Genomic DNA, 26341 nt, shown 5'->3' with positions numbered 1-26341 from the left:
CACTCCTGAAGGCATATTAAGATATTCGTCATATGCACAAGCAGAATTCTCTAAAAAAATGCAAACTTTCTCAAATATTTTGCATGAAATACATGAATAAAACAAGCTATCTCAAAATTAACAACCTCAACTTTTAAGGTCATCACATTTTCTCCTGTCAGGAGGAAAGATGTGCAAATGGAAGAAATGAATGTGCCAAACAATTCACTACTTATATCTTACCTGTATTTATTTTAGTGCAAAACCTAATGTTCATTCTTCTCATTGGCTGTAATCAAATTGTTCAGGCACCCAGTACAGCCTATGAAGGAAAACAACAGTAAACAAAATAATAAAATTGCAATCACTTGTTTCATTCTTTATAATCAAGGACTCCTGGTTTCAATATCCGGTGGAGGCATATGGCACAGTGATTCAGATCCCACTTTAAACTGTAGGTCCAGTCCCGGTTAGCCTTTCTGTGCATAAAGTAAACTTAAAACATCAATTCGAACATGGGACTTTCCATCCCCTGATAGTCCTTGTCTAGAAGAAGAGTGTAAAAAAAGTTGGAACCCTGATAGATTGTTTTCTCAAACAATAGAAGTGTTCAAAACAATGAACACTTGCCTCACTTGCCCATTCTACACAGACATTTCCAAGTATTTTCCAAGGGAGAAATGATGGCAAGGGAATCAGTCAACCTTTCCAATTATTTATTTAATACCTACATAAAACTAAAAAAAACTCCATGGTGCAACATCCCTCTAAGGGCCAGGGCTTATCAGGGCAGATATTACACTGGGTGAGGCATTGTCAGTGCATCAAGCCCCATCACTATTGCTTTCTGGCTTTCAAAACCAAAACTACCTCTTTTCAAATAGCTCCCTAATTGTCCTCCCGATGTGGGCTTCCACCAGGAATCAACCCAGAACCAATCATACCAATGCACCATGGCCAAAATTCTGAAAACTGGGACAAAAATCTGAATTGGTGAATAGAGATGCTCTACGCTGTCAGTATTTCTAATAACAGAATGTAATACGTAAAAGAAATATGAAATGATTGAAATTCTGTTGTTATTCACATGATGACTGTACAAAATAATAAAGTAACGGAACGTGCATAAAGAAAGCCCTATCCTCATGGACTGAGAACAACTGCAGTTTGCAAAATTACATAAAATCAATTAAATCCTGTACATTCTGACATGAACACTACCAAATGGAGACATGGTGGTCCAGTCGGTAGGGCATCTGACTGCCAAGTGGGGACTCAGGTTCGATTCTCAGAGTGGGTGATCTACGGTCAGAATTGTTTCCCGATATGTTCCTGCATAAAGTGACTCCAAGGTTTACACAGCATGTAATAAATAGGCATCAGATTGATCAGGCAGATTGTTGAAGTTCATCTGGCACTCCATGATTTCGAGCAAGTAAGTGACGTCGTCTAATAGCATACATGACATTTCTTAGCAGGCAAAGACCAAAAGCTTGATATTGGCGCATCAGACGAGATAAGTAGATGATGCTCTTTGCTGGTAGAAATTCTGGAGATCTCATGGGAAAGTCACTCTCTTAATGTTCTTGATCCTGCTTCTTGAGCCTCCTCAGAGAGCTGCTGACAGGAAGAACAGCTGCTGTTGTGGCATTTGGACCGTGAATCAAGATCTTGTGTTGGCCATTGGGCATATACGAGGGTTACAGCAAAAGTCATGGCAACTGTATTTTCTTTTAAAAAAAAAAAGTTAATCGATGGTACCACAATAAGATCATATGTCCGTGAGAACATGACACCCATAGTGTGTGGACACATCACTAGATAGCAGTGTGATAAATGGTTATTGTACAGAGGGCAGTGGTAATTCATTGTTAAGTCAACTGCCGTGCCACGGCATGCACAACATTTGTGTATCACAATAGCCGTTCTTTGGGAAAGAAATGCCAGAAGATGCCACAGGAAGCTGCTGGAAACTGTGGAAGAAAAGTGTCATACCATAGTATACACCTCTTTTGTTCCTGTGCTTTCAGTCTTGTAAACACATATGGCATGATGCTAGATTTAAGGATGTTTTCTCGCTTCCCTATCCCACACCTGTTACACTAGATCTACACTGTTCATACATCCACAATACCGTACACTTCCCCCTTTCATTTGTATATTTCGAATTTTTGTGCTGGTCTTGCATTCTCGCAAAATAAAATATTGCATGATTTTTTCTGTAACTCTCGTAATATCAGAAATATTCTGCTACAAGAAATTTTGCAGTTTCCAATGTATATATTCATGAAATCTGTGGACCTTAGTTGGTAACCTGATGATAGTGTTTACAAAATAGCTGTATGATTTGATTTTGATCAACACCTTGCTGATGCCTGTGATTTTAACTGACTTTTTTAGGATCCTTAAACAATTGGTGTGTCATCTTGCCATCATTGGAGATGCCACTGCAGTCTTGTTTAAGCTTAATGCTATGAAGCATTTGAATTTCTCCTGGACATTCCATTTTCGAGCTTTCATCTTTGCTTTGTCTTCTCCACAAGCCTGTCCCCTCTTAAATTCAAGTTGATATGACATGTGAAGGAAGAACTCAAGAATAAAATCCATGCACATAGGACTGACAGTCAGAACTAAGTATTTGCTGCTCTTTGAGTGATCTTGTCAAAATTGTTCATATCTGTCTGCCAAGCACCACAAATTTAACACGCCTGAGCAGATAAATGTACCTCTAATTTTGTTGCAAACTAATGTGTGAAAAAAAAAGTGAGATGCTCTATCTGGTCTCCAACGTATTCCAATTCTGCTCGGTTTACATTAAATACCACGTTCTAATGAAATTCTATTTCAATGCAGGCATATTTGTCAGTGTGAAGCCTCATGAAAACTGATTTTCTTTTTACATTTTGCAACCATGCATTGGCACGAGTTAGCATCCAGTTTTCTCGTGGTTGCATTTATAAGACTCATTGAATCATTTGGCATAAATGTCTTCAAACCATCTTGTCCAAAAAATTTTGAAAGTCATAGGGAAGAAACACACATCATTGCAACTCGGCTGAAAACAGCAACGTATGAAACTGCTTGTATAACAATGCACACAATATGGTAAATCAATTCGTACTCTACCCTCGGGAAGTACATACCTTGACGATATATAGAATATGTGCAACAGAAGCCCACACAGATAATGTTCTGATAATTCAATGCCAGTATCAATGGGTGAAATTGCATGCAAGATGTCTGTGAAGTGGCATTTGGTAAATATATCTGTTTTGCACACCTTAAGTCATCATTTATATTAACATCTGGATGGAACTATTTGAGTTTTGAGTTAAAAAATAAAAAAAAGTAAAGTGCTCCCCTGTGCTTTTACACCACGCCATTAAGGCGTATAGAGGGTGTGGAGTTGGGGCACCACACTTTCTTGATCATGGCCAAAGGTGGGGGTGATGTGATCAGCACCATGCCCCTGACCACCTTTATCCCCCGGAGTTTCCTCCAGGTACCCACTTTATACGATGCTGGGTGGGCACCGGAGCCTTTTGAATAGGTGGAAAAAATCCTGGTTATCCCCCACTGGGATCAAACCCAGGTCTCTCACATGGTAGTCAGTTTTGAGGTAGCCCCATCATTGCTCTATGGGGAGCAAATGGTTTAAAAGCTCTGCTTTAAAGTAGGAATTTTGATTTTTGTCCCCATTTTCAGAATTCTGGCCCACTGTGCAATGATGAGACTGCTAACATTTTTTTAAAGATAGAGAAAAACCCTAAGCAGTAGTTTCCCCATCAGTTACTCTCTGTGTTTTCAGATATATCAGTTGTTAATCAAATATCTCTATTTTCTCATTAACCTTTCGTGGGTCGCACATGGAGCATTAATTGTCTAAAATGCCAAATCCTCGAAAATTCCAAATGCAGATCCTTTTTTTCAACACTTGAGATTCTATAAAACTATAAAAATTGAAATTATTTAAAATTATAAGAAGGCACTCTTCATTAGTCGGGCACGGAATGGCAGACCAGATTTTCAGTAGAAACTAGGTACAGATATAGTCATGCTACACATGGACTCATACAGCAAGGACTTAAAAGCAACCCCCTCTCCCCTTGCAGCTTGAAGAGATGATTAACAATGAAAACAAGATTGTGGTGTAAAAGAGGAAGGTTAGAAACTCAGCTAGACAGAGGAAGGATGTTGACAAACCAGTCATTGATAAATAACAACATTAAAGCCATACACCTAGAACTAGAGACCATATGCAACTAATGCAGGGTTAATAACAAACAAAGGTCTTATCCAGGATTCGAATCTGTAACCCTTGCCATCATAGTGCACTGTGCAAAGCACTCCGCCATAGAGGTTGGCTTCATTTGGCTATGTGGGAGTCGCTTAATACCTACATAAGGATGTCAAAATAATTGTAACCTGTTATCTTATTGCTTCATGTTTTTGAAATAATATATTATGTTATGAAGCAGTAATATCAATTAATTTTGTCTTCACAAATCCAACTAAAAAAAAATAAAGGTCACACTTACATTATCAGAAATAAGGTTTTGCGGCTACTCAAGGGGGCTGCCCCAGTTTGGCACTCACCCAAAGGTTGCACCCCGATAGTCGCCCACCACAACAGTATGGTATGCCCGAGATCCAGGTTCGAGTCCCGAGTCGAGCCTGCATTTTTCGATGAAATTTCTACATAGTACATATCCAGTGTATGCCAAATCTTATAAGGAACCTCACTTATTTGAGCTTTAAATTACTCTTCTCATCTGCATAGTGCAGGCACTCAGGTAGATGTGTTTCATGTTTTTACATTCAGTGTTTTGAAATTACCTTTGATATCTTGTCTTATTTTTACAGAAAAACCCAAGGTTTCTTCTGAATCACCACCATGTTAAGATTTGATTTTATCACCACTTTCTAGATTGAGTTTGCAAGAATAACATATTCCTTTACTAGGAGCTCATATATTTCTAAATCATACACTATTATTACCAAGACAAACTCACAAAAGACAGGCGAAATCAGTCCATGCAAGAGTTTGCCTTTGTTTCACAATAAATCATCAATTAACTGTCTCCATGTGTCCACCCTGCTGTCTACTAATCCCAACCTTTGTATGGGTGTTCTTTGTGAATGTCCCTTCATCAATTTTATCATATCATTGATGATCCTAAACGTAGCGATTCACCGAAAGTAGCAGAAAAGAGAAGTAAAATAAACCAAACCAATTCACTGCCTATATGATGAATGATTTTCTTGCTTTGACTGTCCTCTTGAGCTTCATCCTTTCCTTGACCCACCTTCTTTTACATTTGTTACAGAATTTCCCTATGGAACTAATATTAGCCATGTCACATCTAAAGAATGCCCTTATTTGGCATAATTGGCTAGTGGCTATGAACCCTGATTTTATTTTTTTGGTGTACCTCATAATGGTTAGAAGAAATTTTACTTCTACATAATTTTGATAAATATGGGCTTAAGAACTCTGAAGTGTGAACAACTGAAGGCAATATGTATCTCTATCTGTACGACATGGGGTTTCCAAGAGCAGAATCAAAGCTTAAAGTGGGGTAACAGGTATGTGCAGGATTTTATTTTGGAGGGGGATGGAATCTCTACTGAAAATTCTGCCTACTGTTTTCAGTAGATCAATAGGTGGTTTGAAGCACCTACTGTTTTCAGTTGATGAACTGTACTGCTAATGTTTTCTACTGATTTTAGTAGCTGAACTATGTTCTCAGTAGCTGAACTGTACTGCCAATGTTTTCAGTAGCATAATTGTACAGCTATCATCTGTTATTGTGTTCAGTATATTGATATAAAAAAACAGTACTCTTAATGAAAATAATTCTTATCTATACAACTGAAAATGCAATGGAAAAGTCGTACAAACAACTAAAATAAATGTATAACAAAGCATGTGGAATTTGCTTCTTAGGAATACTTTCACCCAACAAAACAATCAAAAGTGAACACGTTTTTGAGTGTGTAGCTTCATTGTGGTTAACATCTTGTAGAAAATTTAAAACATACTGTTTTAGACATAATTGTTAAATTGTATATTCACACAAAAACAGCAAAAAATTAGTTTGAACCAAGACCTGCCTCTCACTTCTTGCTACTAACTGCTTTAAGGTTGAGTTATTTTTTAAGAAAGAGCTCTATTAACTTATTTGTTAAGAAATATCTGACTTCAGTAGTATTCATTAGAAAAACAGAAATTCAATTCATGTACTGTTTTTCCAAGACACTTCTAAATCACTTAAAATGTTGTGTCAAGATTTGAACTACCTATTCTTAGAGTCCAATAAATGATTTTATGTGGCAAGTATTATGCATTATTATTTACATTGTTTTTTCAGTACAGTAGGTCTACTGTGAAGTACACCAGCTGTACAGTAGACCTACAATTGGGTCTCAGTACATTTCATAGTACACAGTAAAAGGCATTTGAAAACAGTAGAATTGTCTGCTGTAAACAGTAGACATTTCTACCAGGGAAAGGTTAAAAGTGTCTTTATTTCCATATAATTTTGAAATGCAACTTTGAACTTTGAACAATGAAGAGCAATATGTATCTTCATTAGGGCTAAGCCAATACCATCTTGAACCGATACCGATGCTGATACTCTCACCGATACCCTCCGAAACAGATACCCTCTCATACTGATACCCTCCGATACCGATACTTGAAAATTGTAATAATTAAAATTGTTCAAAATATTGATCAATGGTGGTGTATAAATATTCTTCTTCAATTATATGCATCAATTTACCAAGAAATTTGATGTAGAATATTCAAGAATTATATCAGAATATTAAAGTAGATAATATGTAATCACAAAATACAGTTTTTTGTGCAAAATTGGTGCAAAGTCAAAATAAAGTTTGAATTTTGCATAACGTCCAGGATAAATAGAACTCATGAAAGTGTCGAGCAGCCCATGAAAGATCAAAATGCCAGGAAAGTATCGGCTGGTATCAGTAGATGAATTTCAACTGATACTTCCTGATACCAGTACTGATGCATTGGTATTGGCTCAGCCCTAATCTTCATCTGTATGAAATGGGGTTCCCCAAGAGCAGAACCAACCCTAAAAGGGTGCTAGCAGGCCACACTGGTACATGCAAGATTTTATTTCAGAGATGGCTGGGATTGTAAAGGTGGATGCTACATTGCTGCATTAAGGAAAAGGGGATTACATACAATAACATTTTTCATAATTACCATTTGCAGCCTTCATTTTAGAAGTTGTTCAAAGAATAAAATGATAATTGAGGGTCACTTCCACAAAGGTTTTCAGTTACCACAGGTCTTTCCTGAATTCTTAAATGATTTTATTTGAAAATTTTAATTTTACCAAAATTCCAGGAGAGGCTGTAACCCAATCAGCTCCCTCCTGCATATGCCAGTGACAGAGCATATGCTCCAATGTCCCATGTCAGATAAAAGAAGTAAAACATATATTAAGGTGCAGTGTCACGCTTTACACACAGATGAGATATGTAAAAACCAACAAAGAACTACTACTTCCAAGGAGTTAAACCTGAAAGTAATATTACTCCAATTTAGATGTGCTAAATGCCAAAAACGCAAGAAGTGAATATTTGGGAAATGATAATTATAGAGGGAGAATTCAAAAATGGAGAAACATCCACCAATATTTTATGCACTTTTGAGGTTAAAATATTCAGTTATTTGAATGTTATGTATATTCGCTAATTTTATGTCACATCTCTGTGTCCTTAGCCAATTGTTGCAATGTTAATGAATGATACTTTTGTGAATTTACCACACATTTATGGAACCTAGACGATACATAACCTTGAGTGTCAAGACAGTGAGTCAACCATCAAAGTACCAAATATTTGTTTACAATACAATACAATATATTTATTCATCGTTAGACATTGTACAATGCAATAGATGTCGTCAGTTATTGGTTACATATTTGTTATTGTATATATGTAAATATATAATTATATATAGAGAGAGGGATTACATGGAACTCCAATATGTTATAGATACTAATATGAGAGTATATGCATATATAAAGTAAGAGTACATAGACATTAGACAATTATAATATTAGTGACGATGAAATAATATAAATATGGCAGTGGCAATATACACAACAATAATTCATAAAACAGGAAATAAACAATACAATACATTCTAGAATATTAAATCATTTTTGGGATGGATTTCAAATTCTTCTAGATTGTAGAAGACCTTTTCTTTTAACCAGGGTTGAAGTACACTTTTAAATTTTTTAAGAGAGACACTGTGAGCAGCTTCTGGTAACATGTTGTATAACTTAATTCCTAAATACTTGTAACTATTTTGTGTTTTACTTAATCTGATTGATGGTGTGTCGAGCTTGTAACAGAATCTTGTATTGTGTCTGTGCACAGTGTGTCTTGCGTTATAATTATGTACATTTTCTTTTGTATACACTAGACAGGTAAATATATATGAGCTTGGCACAGTCATTATCTTTAGTTCTTTAAAGAGATTTTTACAGGAAACAGACTGATCAAAGACTCCTGCCATGCTTCGTAAAGCTTTTTTCTGCCAGATAAATACATCCCCAGCACCAGATGAGTTTCCCCACAAGAGAATTCCATAAGTCAGAAGGCTATGAAAATATGCATAATATGATTGCAGCAACAAGTCCTTGCTAATGCATGTTCTAAGCTTTTTAAGTAGAAATACCACCCTGGCAAGTTTGGAACATAGGTGATTTGTTTGTGACTCCCAAGATAGTTTGGAGTCTAAGTGTAAACCAAGAAGTTTTACAGAAGTCCATTCATGGCCATTTCCTAATGTAAAAAATATTTTCTCTGTTTTATTTTCATTAATTGTAAGTTGATTTGTTTCAAACCAAAAAGTGGACCTTTCCTCTATTTCCTTATCAAGCTTCTCAACTGTAAATTTGTCACTCCCCACTGTAAGGAATGTGGTATCATCTGCATATAAAACAGTCTTATGAGGAATAATATTAGGTAAGTCATTTATATAAATATTGAACAACAATGGGCCGAGGACAGAACCTTGTGGAACTCCATTTTTTATATTTAAGAATTCTGATTTTATGTTGTCTACAGTGACCATTTGTTGTCTATTTGATAAGTAGGATTTTATTAGAGCAAGTTCAGTTTCTTTGATGCCATAGAAGTGTAATTTTTTTATTAATATTTGATGGGAAACAGAGTCAAAGGCTTTACTCAGGTCGATAAGTGTTGCACTTACAGAAAGTTTGGATTCAAATGCATCTAACACTGTGGAAACAATGGTTTCATTCGCTTTCACAGTGGATAAATGGGCTCTGAAACCATATTGTGCACTTGTATATAAATTATTATTTGTGAAATAGCTATCGAGTTGATTATATAAACAGTGTTCTATAATTTTTGAGACAATGGGAACAAGTGATATAGGACGGTAATTGTCGGGGCTCGATTTATCACCCTTTTTATACACGGGTATGACGACCGAGAGCTTGAGGCAGGAAGGAAAGTGCCCACAATACATCATCCAGTTTATGAGAATGCAAAGTGGGTACTGTAGAATATCAATGATTCTTTTTAAAATAAAGTTCGACATTCCATAAAAGTCTTCCGATTTTGAATTATTTAGTTTTTGTGCTGCTTTTAAAATATCAGCAGGTTGGGTCTCATGCCACCGGAAGTCAGTCAAAATGTTACAGATGTCTTGTGACATGAGATTATTATATTCATAATCAAATTGGTTCATAGAATTGTGGTTTGTATCCAATTTGTTACCTACCCTGACAAAGAAATCATTAAATTCGCTTGGAGTAATCGGAACATTTTCTTTTCTTCTGGGTTTCCCTCTGCCTAATTCTGCCTTAATGACATTCCAAGCTGCTTTGCATTTATTATTGGAGTTATTAATAAATTTATCATTTGCTGTGCATTTAGCTTTTCTAATTTCTGATCTGTAAATATTTCTTAATTTGATATATCTGTTCTTATCTGTGTTACCATTTTTAAATCCATTATAATACATCATAAGCAAGATTTTTAATTTACTCAAGTGTGGATTATACCATTGACCTAAGTGTCTTTGTTCGCGTTTAGCTTTAATTGGTTTCTCCTTTTTTTGGACTCTAGGACAGCAGTCGTTACATATATCAGAGATGGTACTCATAAATTTCTCAAATAATGCATCGACATTTGCACTTGAGAAAATTAAATGAATCCAATCAACGTCTTTTAATTTGTTTCTTAGTATATTCAGCCTAGTTTTTCTTGTATGTACGCATTGCTTGCATGATAGAATTATTTTCCTGTAGTTTACGGTTATTACAAGCATAAGAAAACAGTTTTTTCTTTGTGACGTTTCAGGAGAACACACGCTCCTTTCATCAGACATTTATTTTCATTTTGACTAAAGATAGAGTTATAACAATGGTTAGTAATTTTTAAACAAAAAGAATCCGTTATATAATGGATGTTGTCAATGTTACATTGTTGTAATATAGCAACTTAACTGTGAAAAAAGCAGTCTATTTTATTTTTATTTTAGAATTTTTTAAATTATGAATCCCAAATATCATCAGGTAATTCAAATTCATCATTGTTTTCACAAAGTCTCTTGATGTTTTCTGTTACATTAAATTTTAAAGATGGTGGCTTACTCCATTTGTGAAAAAGAAAACTCCACACTGGATCTATGTTACCATTTTCATTATTTAATTTATTCCAGTGTTCTTCTGCAATGAACGAGGCTTCCCAGACATTCAACTCTGTGTTTCCCGTTAATCTTTTTAAAACCCTTCTCTTTTTAATCAAATGCTTCTCTTCGATGATATGAGTTGACAAACCTGTTCTTGGGTTTAGATTTATAATGTCCAAATCATGTTCGTGCCATCTTATTGCCATTTTCCTTGCTGTTTGTCCCACATAATCTTTTGAACATGAACAACTTATATTATATATTCCTGTGGTTTCCACATCTGGTAGCGAGTTTCTCATTTTGAATTCATTAAATGTACATTCCAAACTTCTTGGTGCTTTAAAAACAATTTTGAAATTAAAACTTTTAAAAATTTTTGCAATTTTATGTGAGAATCCCTTGTGGAATGGAATGCACACAAATTTCTTTTCAACAGATTTTTCATCTTTGTCTGTATTTCTCTTTTCCTTTAGTTTTCTTGCAACTTGTTTTTTGATTTGGTTTATTCTGTTAGTGTGAAAGCCATTTTCTTTTGCTATATTAAAGAGCCTTTCTTCTTCATTTTTGATATCCTCATTATTAGAACATAGTCTTTGTGCTCTCAGGAAAAAATTTAAAAATATGTTATCCATTGTTATACGCGAATGTTCTGATTTGGCATGGATGTATTTTTCCCCCGCTAATTTTTTTCTATGGACTGATGTTTGAATTGTTGAGTCAGTTGTCTTAATTTGCAGATCAAGGAAAGAAATTACATTGTTATTCATGGGTTCGCAAGTGAATTTTATGCGACGATGTGATTCATTTAACGATTTAAATACGTCCATGATGGTGTTCTCATTTTTAGCAATAATTAGCACATCATCTACATATCTGATGTAGAGTTTGATATCCGCACCTATCGCATTAACAATTGGAGATTCTATGTAATGAAGGAAAATGCTGGAGATGATTCCGGATACTGGGTTTCCCATTGATAGACCATTATTTTGCTGATAGATTTTGCCATCAAATATAAAGTAATTGTAATTTGCACATACAGTAAACCATCGAACCATTTCCCATGATTCTACTGGGTTAACCTTCATCTCAATAAGCCATCTGTGTAATGCATCTGTGGCACCTTCTATTGGGACACTAGGATATAAATTTTCAACATCAAAACTTGCAATACGATACTCACTATTCCAAACAATATTTTTTAGTTTCTGTTTGACTTCATATGCATTTTTAACACTGAATGGTGTTTGTTGTTTAATTATAGCAAGTCTTTCAACTAAATATTTGGATAGTTTGTATGCAGGATGTGTGAAAGTTGCAATGATGGGTCGTATTGGAGTTCCCGGTTTGTGCAAATGGAGTAAGCCACCATCTTTAAAATTTAATGTAACAGAAAACATCAAGAGACTTTGTGAAAACAATGATGAATTTGAATTACCTGATGATATTTGGGATTCATAATTTAAAAAATTCTAAAATAAAAATAAAATAGACTGCTTTTTTCACAGTTAAGTTGCTATATTACAACAATGTAACATTGACAACATCCATTATATAACGGATTCTTTTTGTTTAAAAATTACTAACCATTGTTATAACTCTATCTTTAGTCAAAATGAAAATAAATGTCTGATGAAAGGAGCGTGTGTTCTCCTGAAACGTCACAAAGAAAAAACTGTTTTCTTATGCTTGTAATAACCGTAAACTACAGGAAAATATATTCAGCCTGTTATCATTAATTAGTCTAACAGATTTAATTTGTTTATGTATAGTATTCAGAGGTATATTATTGTTCAATTTTAACCATAAGCCTTTGTGGTCCGTTAAATAAAATGTATTGAATATCCCTATCTCATAGCAGTATTTATCTAGGTTTGTTAAAATGTTATCTAGACAAGAGTCTAGTCTTGTTGGCCTATTGTTTGGGTGTCCAAAAGAGGCACAATGGGAGAAGGAGTCAGCCTGTCTGTGAATAATTACTGGCAACCTAAAATTATGTACATGTATTTTTTACATATTTCATTTAATTAAAGGCATTTTGAATTAATTTGAAGTAAGACAGGTGTATTTCAGGAACACGATAACTTCATTCTCTGTAAGTAATTCTAGTTATTATTTCCTTCAGAAAGCAGTAGGAATTTTCATCAATGTTAATCAAAAATATTGTTTATGCTCTTCACTGCACATCTAAAAATGGTTGCGAATGAGGTTATGCAGGTGAAGTAAATTATAGGTAAAATTAGTCTTACACATAACATGAGCATTGTGATAGAATTGACAACTGAATATTAAATGAAATTTATACTTTGATAGGTATGACAAGCATATTTATACTTGCAAGTACATATTAAAACCTGGTCTGTAATAGAATGTAGAGAGTCAGCAAAACACTAGAAATTGAATGAAAATTGTGTAGACAGATCAAAAAATAATGCTAGTATGTGTAGTTGAAAATGTGATGGTGTGCAGTTCACATTAGACTAAGAGAACTTTGGATACAAATTACTAATTGTTTATCATAAAATTTATTTAGCACATGCAGAAACTCCTTCTAGGACCACCTGTGTTTGTAATGGCACTTCTCAATATGTCTATTGGATGTGATATAAATTATTTAAGCACATGAGGATTGGTTTGGAATTTTTACACATGTATGTGCATGTAAGAATACAATGTTAAAGTGAAACTTTGCCATCCAAATTGTTCTTGATCAGCATAATTCTTATTAATTGCATATATATTGTCTCAACTCACAACACATTGTGATTGTTGCACCATACAATTAACATACAGGAAAAACACATTCTCAGTATCAGTTGTGATTGTTATTGCAAGCAAGTTTCTGCATAATGGAATATTGCATTAATCCCACAAATACAGTATCCATCATCTAAATGTCTAGACCATTGCTAATGTTCAAATGACAAATGACTGTAAATATGATGACCAACTACAATCAATTTAGGAAATTAATCTTCTGAGAAAATATCTTCTGTTTAACACATTGACTGCCACAATAGAAAAAAATCCTTCAGAACACAATGTTTTATTATGAGAATATAATAAAAACTTGTAAAGCAATATGTTTCTTGATGATTAAGATTAAAATTGTTACTTTTAATTATTTTATGTGCATGAGTCACAGGCAAAACAAATGGCACAAGAATCAATTATTACACTGCACTCCACATTAGTTATATTTGGCTCAGAGCCTATTTAGGGTTATTCCATGATTTTGTGACACTTGCACTGATTTTTCATGTTCATGGAAGACTATTATGAAGCTTAAGTTCTGCAATTTCTGAATATGGGAACAGATTTCCATTCTAGGTAGCAACATTTATGTACAATGACGTTGAAATAAGCTCATCACAAAATCAAGGAAGCTCTTGTTTTTTACAGTACTTTGGATGTAACAAAAGATAAGGTAAAAGAAAAGTAATAATTAAAATGTGTTACTGGCCAAATAATATGACATGTATTGAGTGTGTAAATGCCTTAGTGGAAGAAATCCCGTGTTGCTACCTGTTAGTTTCAGGGTCCTGATTGTGCTTCATATCAATATTACATTAGTCACAAAAAAAGCATATTTTAAAGGTTATTAGAAAAAATAAGGGAGGAATGAGGAAAACTCTTACGCCGAAGTTAGAGCCTAAATATAACCAATAAAGGATCTCATAAACTATATTTGGAAATGTTGCTCCAAAACACCATCAAAAGTTGTATTACTTCCACATCAATGTGGCAAACATAACCTAAATATATAGGCCTTACAACATTGTTATGTTAGACACATTTGCTGGCACTATGTCTAAAAATTGTGCTAACTAGTGTCATTAGTATATAGTAAATACAATGTTAAAATATAGCTCACAGTTGCTATCAAAGCTGGGACATTACAAGGTTTCTTTAAAAATAGCCACATCTTAGTGCCATTCATCAAGCCTGCTAAATAAGGGCAGTGGGACAAATGAAGAATATCACATTATCATCCTTATGTGTTTCTTAAGCTGTTACTTTATGTTACGTTAGTTGCATTACGTTAGTCACATTATGTGTGCATAAATTTGTTACAGTGATTTGCTGAATTTCTAGAATCTGATACTTTACCATTTCACTCTTCAGTTGTTCAGTACACTGCAGAAAAATATTCAATAGATTTGGAGAATATGAACCTTTCTTTTTCTTGCATTCAAATTGCTTGTTTCACTATGTGTGTGACAAAAAATGTTACGTTAGTCACAAGGAATAAACATAGGAATTACAAAATGAGTAAACATTATATTTCACTTATGACACACCTCATACCATGCACTATGTCCAATACTTGCCATTAGCTATCTAGGTGTCTGTACTTTTAATATTCATACTGTTCATATTCCCTAATATACTGATCGGTTTGTTATGTTAGTCACAATGGAATGCTTTTTTTCAGGCATTGTTATTGTTGTTTTTTCAGAGTACAGGAAAACCTCATTAATACGAAGTTCAAGGGACCAAAAAATGTCAACTTCGTATTAAACGACTTCGAGTTATCCAAACTTTTCAAGATGGCGCCTGTTTTCAGGTGTAAATAAAGTAGAGTATAAATTAGCCCCACAAAGGATATTTTATACTTGGTGGTAGCTCAGAAAATAAGCTTTATATGTACTATATAATAATATTGTACGTTTTAAAGGAAGTGTAAAAAAATGTTACACAAAATGAGAACAGGGAGCTTAACGCGGACACAAAGATTACGAGGAGTCGGTTAACACCATTTATCCTGCCTAGTTATACAACCGGTTATGCATGGGATGCATGTTGTGGCAAAAAGTCTTATAAAAAACGGTATTTTCTTTTAATTGTGCAAAGTTGTTGCTCTTCCATGAAATTCTTACAATTTTAGTTCATAAGAAACCCGTTTGCACGGAGACCTACGGAAAAGAAAACAATCTAGTTTATTGCAAGAAGTGAATCTTGACAGTAGTCACACACGAGCAAGAGACGGGAGATAATCGGACAGAATGAATATTGGATTTTATGTACTAGAACATTGTCCGTTACAGGATTAACTGGTAAGAGAAGATTCTCTTGGAAGAGAACACAACCTTTCCCTGGCACAAAACAAAACAAAAAAATCGGGCCTGTAAATTTCATTCTGGTTCGGCTGTCTAAAACACATTGTAAAAAAAAGTCACATATTTTTTGCTTCAGTTAACTTCATATTCGCCCCCCCCCCCCTCTCCTTTTTCAGGGAGCAGTCCAAACTCTTCCTCAGCCTGCATTGTAATCAACTCTGAAAAAGTAAACACACAACTTCGTATTCCTACATTGAGCATTGGGTTGTTTTTTTTAATAGCACACCACTAATGGTTCTGAAGAAAAGCGGGGATTATATAGCTTTGCGAGATTCAAAGCAATGAAGCTTATTCCTTCCCACTGGTTGAGTCATTGCAGTTATCAGCAAGCCAGAGAGAAGGTTTTCAGAACTGTTTGCTTTTCCGAAACAATTAGCAATGGACCCCCCTTCCCCCGTTTGCTGATAGATAAAGGGGAGAAGTCACTCAGACAAGAAAACACTGTTTTGGCAAATTTTATGACCAGCACAGTTGGGAAACGTATGAAGTGGAAAACTGGAGTTGCAACATACGTAAGATCGATGTCAACTTTTGCGGGAAACCTAGATGACAACACATTAAGCGGGTTGACGATCTTTAGTTGGCCTATGCGGCTTTGATTATCTGTAACTGTTTCCCTTTTTTTATGAGGTTCTACAGGGCACAAAGAACACGCTTTTAATGAAAGTGGTTACCGGAAGTTGTCAGCTACCAGGCCAAAAGTTGGTTGCTCACGGGAAATTGCTGTATCTCGAGCTCAGAACTAGACAGATTGGTGAGACTTCCAGGTGCCACGCGTCTTGTATTTTGTAACATTCGTGCGATCTTATCTCGCATTTCTCATCTGGCACTGGTGAATATTTCCAAGGTGGCGCATTCAGCGCGGAAAGAGCTTGACCTCCCATGCACATTGACAAAGAATGTCAATGTCCAGCGGGCATTTCGAGCTGCTTCCCTGGAGTTGTCAGCAGCTCTTAGGACAAGGAAACATGTCAAGTTCAAGTTAAAATAACGTCCAAGCTCTTTCCACATTCGATCTTCTCTTGTCGACTTATGCAGGTGTCTACTTCGAATTAAGGGAAACAAGTTTTGCAGAACGGTTTTGTAAACAACTTCGTATTAAAAATTATCCATATTTCGATTTATCCTTACTGAAATACATTATAAATCCTATCTTATCTGCTGGGGAATGGGAAGAACTTCGGATTAAAGGGTACTTCCTATTAACCAATATCGTATTAACAAGGTTTTCCTGTATTGGTTTCTGAGCATTGTTATTGTTTTTTTCTGATCATTGAGTCTCTTGTTATTTGTAATATGACCTTGCCGTATACTATTGTATTGATATCGTTTAAGGAGCTGACAACAATAATTGAAAGCCAAATTTTATCTGTGGGGTCACTCTTCACATAACATGTATGTTATATCATTAGCGTGAGTTGCCTATGCTTCACAAGGCTAGGGTTACCAGATCGCTGTAAGGGAAATGTAGGACATTCAGTCAAAATATTCTCAATAAATAATACATATTTATGTTAGAAAGTAGTTGAAAAATAACACTTTTAAGTTTTAAAAAAAATGAATTCTTAATGAATGTTTAAATGCAAAATTTCAAAACTTGTAATCATACTAATCAATGCACCTCTTACTACATGATTTAAGTGTTACTTGTAATGTAATTAAGCCTTGTTTCCATATTAAAACCAATAAGTTGCTGACCAAGGCAGTTTATTAAGATAAAAATACTTAACACGTAACATTTCGACCCTGTATCAGGGTCTTCCTCAGAGGAAGAACTAAACTAAAATGATGAAATATACTACACACAGAAAGATTACATACACATAGCAGGGTCACAAGCCACAGGACAACAAATCAAGTTGACAGTCCTTATCTAGGAAGATTTCTCCAAAGGAATTAAACATATCACCTCCTGACAGTTGTTGACAAATGGGTGTACTACACTGACAGGTGATTGGCAGGTCAAGATTAGCAACAGTCTAGAACCACCAGCTTACCACTCCCCCACCCCTCCTGCCTTTTTGGTTATGGATGAATACCTCCTCCTCTGGTCTTCTTCTTTTCTTTTCTTTCTTCCTTCTTCATACTTCTTTTTTCTTCATTCCTTTTCTTCATCCTTTCAACTTTCTCTAACACACTCTTCCATTCCTAGAGAGAACTAGTGAGAAAATGGAAGGAGGCCAAAGAAATAGAAAAGAAAGGAGAAGACATCATGAATTGGAATGGAGGACTCAAGATAAACAAGGAATGGAAGAGTGTGTTAGAGAAAGTTGAAAGGATGAAGAAAAGGAATGAAGAAAAAAGAAGTAGGAAGAAAGAAGAGAAAAGAAGAAGACCAGAGGAGGAAGTATTCATCCATAACCAAAAAGGCAGGAGGGGTGAGGGAGTGGTAAGCTGGTGGTTCTAGACTCTTGTTAATCTTGACCTGCCAATCACCTGTCATTGTAGTACACCCATTTGTCAACAACTGTCAGGAGGTGATATGTTTAATTCCTTTGGAGAAATCTTCCTAGATAAGGACTGTCAACTTGATTTGTTGTCCTGTGGCTTGTGACCCTGCTATGTGTATGTAATCTTTCTGTGTGTAGTATATTTCATCATTTGTTTAGTTCTTCATCTGAGGAAGACCCTGATACAGGGTCGAAATGTTATGTGTTAAGTGTTTTTATCTTAATAAACTGCCTTGGTCAGCAACTTATTGGTTTTAAGTGTTACTTCTCAGAAGAGAAAATTTTTTATCAAAATTTCAGGTTTAGTGAAACTATATTTATGTTAGAGTGGACAGTCACTCTCTTTGAAATTATAGTGACCAGTACCAAACAAACATTTTACAGACTTGATGAAAAAATAATTTATCTCGTGAGTCTGTTGTGCTGATGGTAATAAAAGTACTCTCTGAAGTTTTGAATTATGACCTGTAATGGCATACAAATATTCAGCAATTACCGTAATTTAAAATGGTTCGAGAAGTTTCATCTTGGGTAGTCTTTAGTTCAATAACAGGGTATCTACCAAAATAACACATCCAGAATTCTTGACTTTTTCTGAACTTTTCTAGACCTTTTTCAGTCTTCTTAACGTTTATTTATTCGACCCCTACTTAGGTAAAGTTGGAAATTAGTAATTAAGAAAATAAATATTTATTTAATGAAAACCTCTACCAAAGGGCCAGTTAAGATGAAAACTGAAGCTGAATTTAAGAAGAGAATTAGATCTGCTTTCTCGTATTAATGCATCCTGAACTGTGTTTGGCAGACGAGCGAATCTTTGGCGTCTGGACTCAAGCCAGTATAATCTTAATGTGGGGCTTGTCGGTTGTCCCTATATGTTTGTGACTGTCCCTTCATCTATCTTTATCTTATCTCACCACCATTCATTCTCATCTTCGGGATTAACCAAAGGGACAGAAAAAAGTGAAGTAAAATAAACTAAATGAACCAATCAGTTATTATGATAGCAAAAATTCTTGACCACAAGAATAATTTATTGACTTTTTATTGACTTCTTGACCTACTTGTTGATTTCTTTACTTTTTCTTGACTACCATGACTTTCTTGACTGGCAGACACCCTGAATAACTTTGTTCTCTATACCCCTGCTTTACAATCAAATTATATTGAATAAGAATGGCAACACCTTGTTCCATCAGTATAAACCCTAAGGCAAGAAAGTCTGTTCAGGCATTGAACAGTGACGTTATCAGAAAGTGGTCCCAAAACTTTGTTCATTAAGTGATTCCATTTTTCCGTATGTTTAATAGCAGGACAAACTATTTTTCTTTTTTGGGTAATGACTGAATCAAAATAAATTTCACCATTGAATTTGGAAGCGCAGTCCATAGACTTGCAACTTGAATGATTTTTTTCTGTTACCTACTTTCCTAATTAATATTATGCGATGCTCAAAATGTAGGACATTTATGATATTTTTCAAAATTTCTTCCGGACGCCGGACATAAGGCTAAAATGTAGGACATGTCCGGGAAAATCCGGACGTCTGGTAACCCTACAGAAGGCTCCTAAGGTAAATGATGTGCGAGTTAAATACAGCCCATGCGGTAGTTAATGTGTTAATGTTATGTTGCTTTTTTTTAATGACTTGTATTAAAACTGTGAAAATTCAATAAATCCTTTTCTTTTGTTCTAGAATTGCAACTGATGTGCCTGCAGCATGTGCAAACTTTCCAAATGAGCTAACAAGCCAACCTCCTAGTTTCCTGAGGCAAAAATTTTCAAATCTTGTAAGTTTCAAACAAATGCCTAGAGGTGGCCACTTCGCAGCATTCGAAGAACCAGAATTGTTGGCTGAAGATATAATTCATGCTGTGAGCCTCATGGAAGAAATCAGGAAAAGAGGACCAACAAAGCAGAAGTAATAAATTTAAGTGAACATGTCAAACACTGGAACAAAATACAGTTACTAGGTTCAGCCAGTGTTTTTGAAGATTAACATTTGTCTTTGGGTGTTTATATTTTTGTGTGTAAAATGTGACTGGTTTCTGAGCTTTTTGGAAGTTTAAATACGACATGTAAATATGTGATGATAAAAAGATGTAATAAACCAAAATAGATGTTAAGAATGTAACAAATTTGAGAACAGTACATATCAAAGGCAGCTATTAGATTTTCTTTATGCTTGGCACTGTACTCTGTCTCAAATAAAAGAAAAGACATAGTGGTTTTGTTATTATGGTAATTGTCATGGTTGAGATATTAGTTACTCTCAAGTATGGTCTTTGCTCTATGCATTTCCATAAAATAATAACAATGTATTCCCCATGCCTACCACATACTAATTTCATTTACCTTTCTCTTTCTAAGAAACATTGTCATATTGATGGTCAAAGAAATATAAAGAAGTAACAGTCCACAAGGTCCCATAGTCCAATCTTAAATGAGATTTGACTTATCCAACACTGAAAGGAGAACAGCCATAAAGGCTCCCTGTTGTATTTTTGTAAAGTTGTGAATACATATTTCAAAATGGATTAATGATTTTTGTTTCTGAATTTACATTAATCCAACATGCCAAAAGTTTTGGAGGAAGAGGGTTTGAACCCTAATCCCCTTTTTAAATAAGGCCACAAGATGCAGGTATAGTTACAGACTGACTACATTTTTTATTCTCTTTTTTAATTTAGTATTGTTGAATTATAAAGGAAACATTGTGTGGTTCTTTGTCTCATTCTTGTTTGTTATGTGCATAGCAGTAACTGTTTAAGAACATATATTCAAGTGAATCCATTTAGTATAAGAGCCTCACTTATTAAGTTACATAGTCTTGGAATTTTAAAATTGCAATTTTACTTATAAAGAGTGAAGATATTTCTCTTGCAAAATTTAACTCTGGTATGCTATTGCTTTCAAGTTTTTATAACATATGAAATTTTTAGCATTAATGAATTACAAAATCAAAAGTAACAAATGGCTATGTTTATTGACCATTGTTATTTTAAAGGAAATGGTAGAGTTGTTGCCTTGTAATCATGGGGTTCTGGGTTTGATCCCTGGTGGAGGCACATAGTGGTTCAGATCCCACTTTCAACTGTAGGTCCAGTCCCAATTAGCCTTGCTGTGCATAAAGTGGACTTAAAACACCAACTCAATCAATCATACTAAAGGAAATTTATTGTTTTCCTGTTCCTGAATACAAAACCTTGCTTATTATATGTAAATCATATTTAATTTGATGAATAAATATTTTCAAGATATCAACTTGAAATTACCAGGTTGAAATCCTGAGAAAATTTCATTATTCATCATCAGAAATGCTTCAATATGCATTCTATGTTAAAACTCTCTTTTTAAAAATTATGTAAATACATGATATATATATATATATATACTCTACTAACCAGGTTCAGTTGCCATTCACAAAGGCTTGAATCATATATTAATTTGTACTTAGTGTGTAGCTTAGCAAACCACCTATAATTTGGTAAATATTATTTTTGATAAATTTGCCATCAGTTTCAAAATTCTAAATTGTTGCATTGCGTATTATAACACATAATTTTCAAACCAAAATTATTGAAATGTAACTAAATAATGCAATCAAAATACTTTTCTGCGTAGACCAAAGTGATGAATGAATAATTTAATTCAACTGGCATATGCTTCTTGCTGTATGTAACATCAAGAGAAAGTCAAGATCAGTGCTCAAATTACAATGCTCAATTATATTTCTTATCTTCAGGATTACCCTTTTAAACTTACAATGTGCATAGAATGTAACATACATTCGAATGGTACCAACAATATTTTGACAGTTGTTTCCCAGTTTAATTTCTTCTGTTATGTAGTATTTTTTAAGGAAATTGTAGAATACACAAATTTTGTTACAGTACTTGTGTTTTTGTACCATTTAATTACCCTTTTTAATTGCTGGTGAGGTAATAAATCAAAGTCATTTTAAGTTGGTACTTTGGTTACATGGTGTAAGTCCAGAGATTTGTTGCAAAAATTGCAGAAATTTCAGGTTGTTCAGTTCTGTAATACAATTATAATTAAAAAATAATGTTAGAATTGCTCACTAGATGCCAATGTGGAACTGCCACATGAAGTATGCATCATATGCATGACGAAATAGGGCTGACTGAACTCTGTGTCTTTGTGTGTGTGATAGCGAGCACAGAGCAGCCACAAGGGGTGGTACTTCATCGTCTTATAAATTGTGTTTTTGTGTATAATATCCATTATTATAATACATTTTTGTGTTCATGAGCTATGAGAGACTTCATTCTTTCACCAAACATGGGATCAACACACTCCTGGACTTGGGAAAGTTATGCCAAGTGTTTTAATGGTGTAACACCACTACACACGTACAACACAAATGGTTATTTTATGCTGAAATTATCAATAATGAAAAGAACAGATAGGAGGAGGAAAAGTGATGAAATAAAAACTAGCAAATTATACAAAGAATTAACACAATTACCTCAACATAAGAGAGTAGTAAAGACGAATGGAAAGTACATGTTTGACACACATGATTTATTCAGCTTAATATTTCCAAAACTTAACACACGTGTTACTATGTGTTTTAGTAACTTAAGTCGATCCGAGAAGAACTTTGCTTATCCCAGGAGACCTAATTAATATGGAAAATCACAAACACATTAGCTAAGGTGTAGTAATTTTGATGACATTACTTTCTTGTTTTACATGTAAGGGTTCTTCTATGGAAAAATGTAGTAGGCATGGTAAGTTTCACATTCCAAGATGGTTTATTTTGTTCGTTCCACTTCAAAACTGGAGTCTGACAAATTATGAGGTTTCTGTTATGTGACTGTGAGGATGAAACTTCAGATCAATTGGCTATCAACACAGAATCATCCATTTCTATGTCTATTCAGTTTCACTCAGTGGCATGCGGTGCTAAATCAGGCAGGGGAACAGGTGACATGCACTTGCCCCCTACCCTCCCATACCTATCGTAATATAATACAGTATACCAAGTAAAATTCAACCCTTGTTCAAATGAACCAAATAAACATACGAAACATATGCTAAAAAATTTCAGAAATCACATACATGAAGCACGTTAAAATAACGAAAATACCAATGTTAAAGCAAATATATAATGTAAACTAAACTAAACCCACAGCGCTACAGCCCTTGAAGGGCCTTGGCTTACCTACCGACTGCTGGTCTCCCTCCCACACTGTTCCTTCATCGCCTGTTATAGCGTGGAGGTCTTAGACCAGTATTGGGGTGACGGGTGATCAGCCCGACGAACCCCCAGCCGTTGTTGTAGGTCTTCTTGACCGGATTACGCTCACTCACTCGGAGCTTCCCAATTTCCTCACAATGGTGGGTTGCCACCGGCCCTATACGTAGTCCGAATAAATTCCGACCAGAGCCGGATTCGAACCTACGCCATCCCGCAGCGAACAATCTCGAAGACGAGTGAACGCCTTAACCCGCTCGACTACGGAGGAGGACTGATATAATGTAAAGAAAACATTAAAAACAAAATTGTTGATACGCAACATAGGAAACATTAATAAAAGCAATTTATGAGTGATCAGAGATCAGAAACCGGTTTCACCTCTCTATTTGTAGATTAAGTTGACATTTTTTTTTTATAGTTGAGCATTGTAATTCAAACGTCCTCAATGCAATAATGGCAATCAGATGGCAGAGTTTTTGTATGACGTCCACTCATGGGCGTCCAGAAGAGGGGCAAGGGGGGCCATGTCCCCCCCCCCGGAAAATGAAAGTGAACCAAATATTATATATTTGTCACATATAATTTCATTTCAGCCACAATAATATGTGTTAATTATTGCATGAATATGATAAATTCAAATTTAAGCAATGTTTTTTTGAGGGTACAACACTATTATTGGGGAAAAGGTACCTTGCTTGTCCCCCCTGGAAAAAAATGCCTTCCTTTGCTTTCCCTGGAAAAAATCCTGCGGACGTCCATGCATCCACTACATTTGTAGAAATTGTGACAAAACCCGAACTGTTCCAAACTCCCTTCTCGGGAACAAACAAGGACAACAATAATTTGCCACTGGAAGAGTATACAGTTACAGAGTTGTAGTAACTTGTTTGAAAATGCCTTGTGTACGATTTAGTTTTAGTTTTTATTTCGGTTAGGATAGGTGTTGGTTTGCTGTCTTTTCTGTAAAGTTCAATGAACTAAAATCTTTCGTCTTCAGCCGGTCGATCATACAACACTCGCAACATTCGCTTTGTCCTGCCGCTGCGCGCGTCTTGGGGCTGGTGGAACAGGTGGATGCGAGCTGTTCCCTCGGAAGCTATTTCACAGTGTTTAGCCAAGGCATTTAGCGGATGCTTAGACTGTAGAAGATTTTTCCAGTTCGTTATGAATGACATATGCAATTTTGCAATTAGATTAGGAAACTATAGACTTACTACACTCAAAACTATCACTACGACGCAATTAAACTTTAGCACATAGCAAAAACTCGAAGGAAAACGAATTCGCTATGTCTCTCGTAGGGAACAGCTAGAGAGTTCAGCTTCCGCGGCACCATGAGGATCGTTTACCTTTGCACGTGGTCGGAAATACTCGGCGACAGACAGCAGAGGGTGGGACGACGAGGGTAGGTGACTTAAACAAACGTCCAGTCACGGTGAAAGTTTTTCTTCGGCGTGTTGATTTCGGAAGAAAGAAGTGTTCTTTTTATGTAATTATAGATAATTTAAATAGCTAAAAAGGGCGATAAGTAGAAGGGAACAGCCTGTTCCCTCTGTTCCATGGAGGGACCGCCACTGGTTTCTCTAAAAATTTTACATTCACAGTCACCTGTTCTATCCATTCCTTGGGCCATTTTCTTTCCAAAGAAGCCTTTTGTAAAAGAGCACAGAGCCTATGTCCATCTATGCATTGCACTTACACTAAACCGAATGCTTCTTCTGCGTGACTATGCAGATAAAACAACCACAAATAAATCAATTATACAAGAAATCATCACAGACAGTATCAGTTCCTCCACACATTTCAAGGTCAACTGAAGAGATTAAATGCCTGAAGCACATCACCTGGTAAAAGGGGTGGGTAAAAGCTTTTCATATTTAAGTGTCAATTGGAAAAAGCTTTAACTTTGTAGGGTTGTTGTCTTGCAAAGTATTTAGTAACAGATTTTACCTCTATAATGCTTGAAAATTGCACAAATTCAAATTCTTGTTGCAGGTTCATATTGAAACTACATGTACGCTTCTTGGCCATACTTATCTACTGCTATAGATATAACAGAACACACACAAAATAATACAACCTGCGATGCAGGCTAACTTAACAGTAAACAGACGTCTGTTTGAACATTCTCGATGACAGTTGGACATTTTGATTGTTAGCAAGTGCTTGAAACGCAGTCCAGCTGTTTTGCCACAGTTCTTCTATGACACTAGTTTAAAAACTCTACTTTTTTCTTTTTGCATGAAATGTCTCGCAAATTTAAACTTGATTTTTTAGAAAATTCCTGGAGTCAAATATTGTTTTCTTTAATGTATGGGATGACCGGGAGAAGTCTCTGAAATTGGACTGTCCTGGTCAAAATGGGATGTATAGTCACCCTATACCTCAGACACTGCAAAAGGTATAAAAACGAAATTTGGCACATTGATAGACTACTTAATAATAATTTGATGCAACAAAAATCAACTTTTGTCAGTTTGTCCTTCAGGCTGTAAAATAAAATAATGAATCAAAAGTGAACCTGTTGAAATCTTGGAAAGTATCAAAGGAAAAATCCATAATTATTTATGGGGGGTTGCACGCAGAAGGACGCACTGAACAGATTTTTTTTTTCATCAGTTCATAAGCTATTGTATTCAATTCTAATAAAGATTCATTAATACTTAATAACTTGAAAATTTATCATTGCAGACTTCTGACCTTTTGTTGCTCACACCATGTACAGTGTCTCTCAAAAGTTTTAGGACAACGACATTTTAAACTAGGCAACCCAATTTACACAAGCCGTTGGTGAGTTGCGTGCAGAGTTAGGCTCAATTTCAGGGTTGCCACATGCATAATAGATATTTATAAAATA

The 26341-nt window shown here is 35.2% G+C and overlaps 1 protein-coding gene across 1 annotated transcript in view; it reads left to right on the top strand.

Annotated features, from left to right (window-relative positions):
- Positions 1 to 22536, top strand: part of LOC145997204 (juvenile hormone epoxide hydrolase 1-like) — an 88793-nt gene extending 66257 nt beyond the window's left edge. The window contains exon 6 of the mRNA XM_083133952.1: positions 19957 to 22536. Coding sequence (XP_082990078.1) covers positions 19957 to 20185 — 229 coding nt within the window. The 3' untranslated portion in view covers positions 20186 to 22536. The remainder of the gene's footprint in view (positions 1 to 19956) is intronic.
- Positions 22537 to 26341: the final 3805 nt, after the last annotated feature.

Source organism: Lepisma saccharinum, chromosome 13 (assembly GCF_977018435.1).
Source record: "Lepisma saccharinum chromosome 13, izLepSacc3.1, whole genome shotgun sequence".
Taxonomy (NCBI): Eukaryota; Metazoa; Arthropoda; class Insecta; order Zygentoma; family Lepismatidae; genus Lepisma; species Lepisma saccharinum.
Note: the sequence above shows the minus strand (reverse complement) of the source record. Positions and strands in the feature narration are given on the sequence as shown.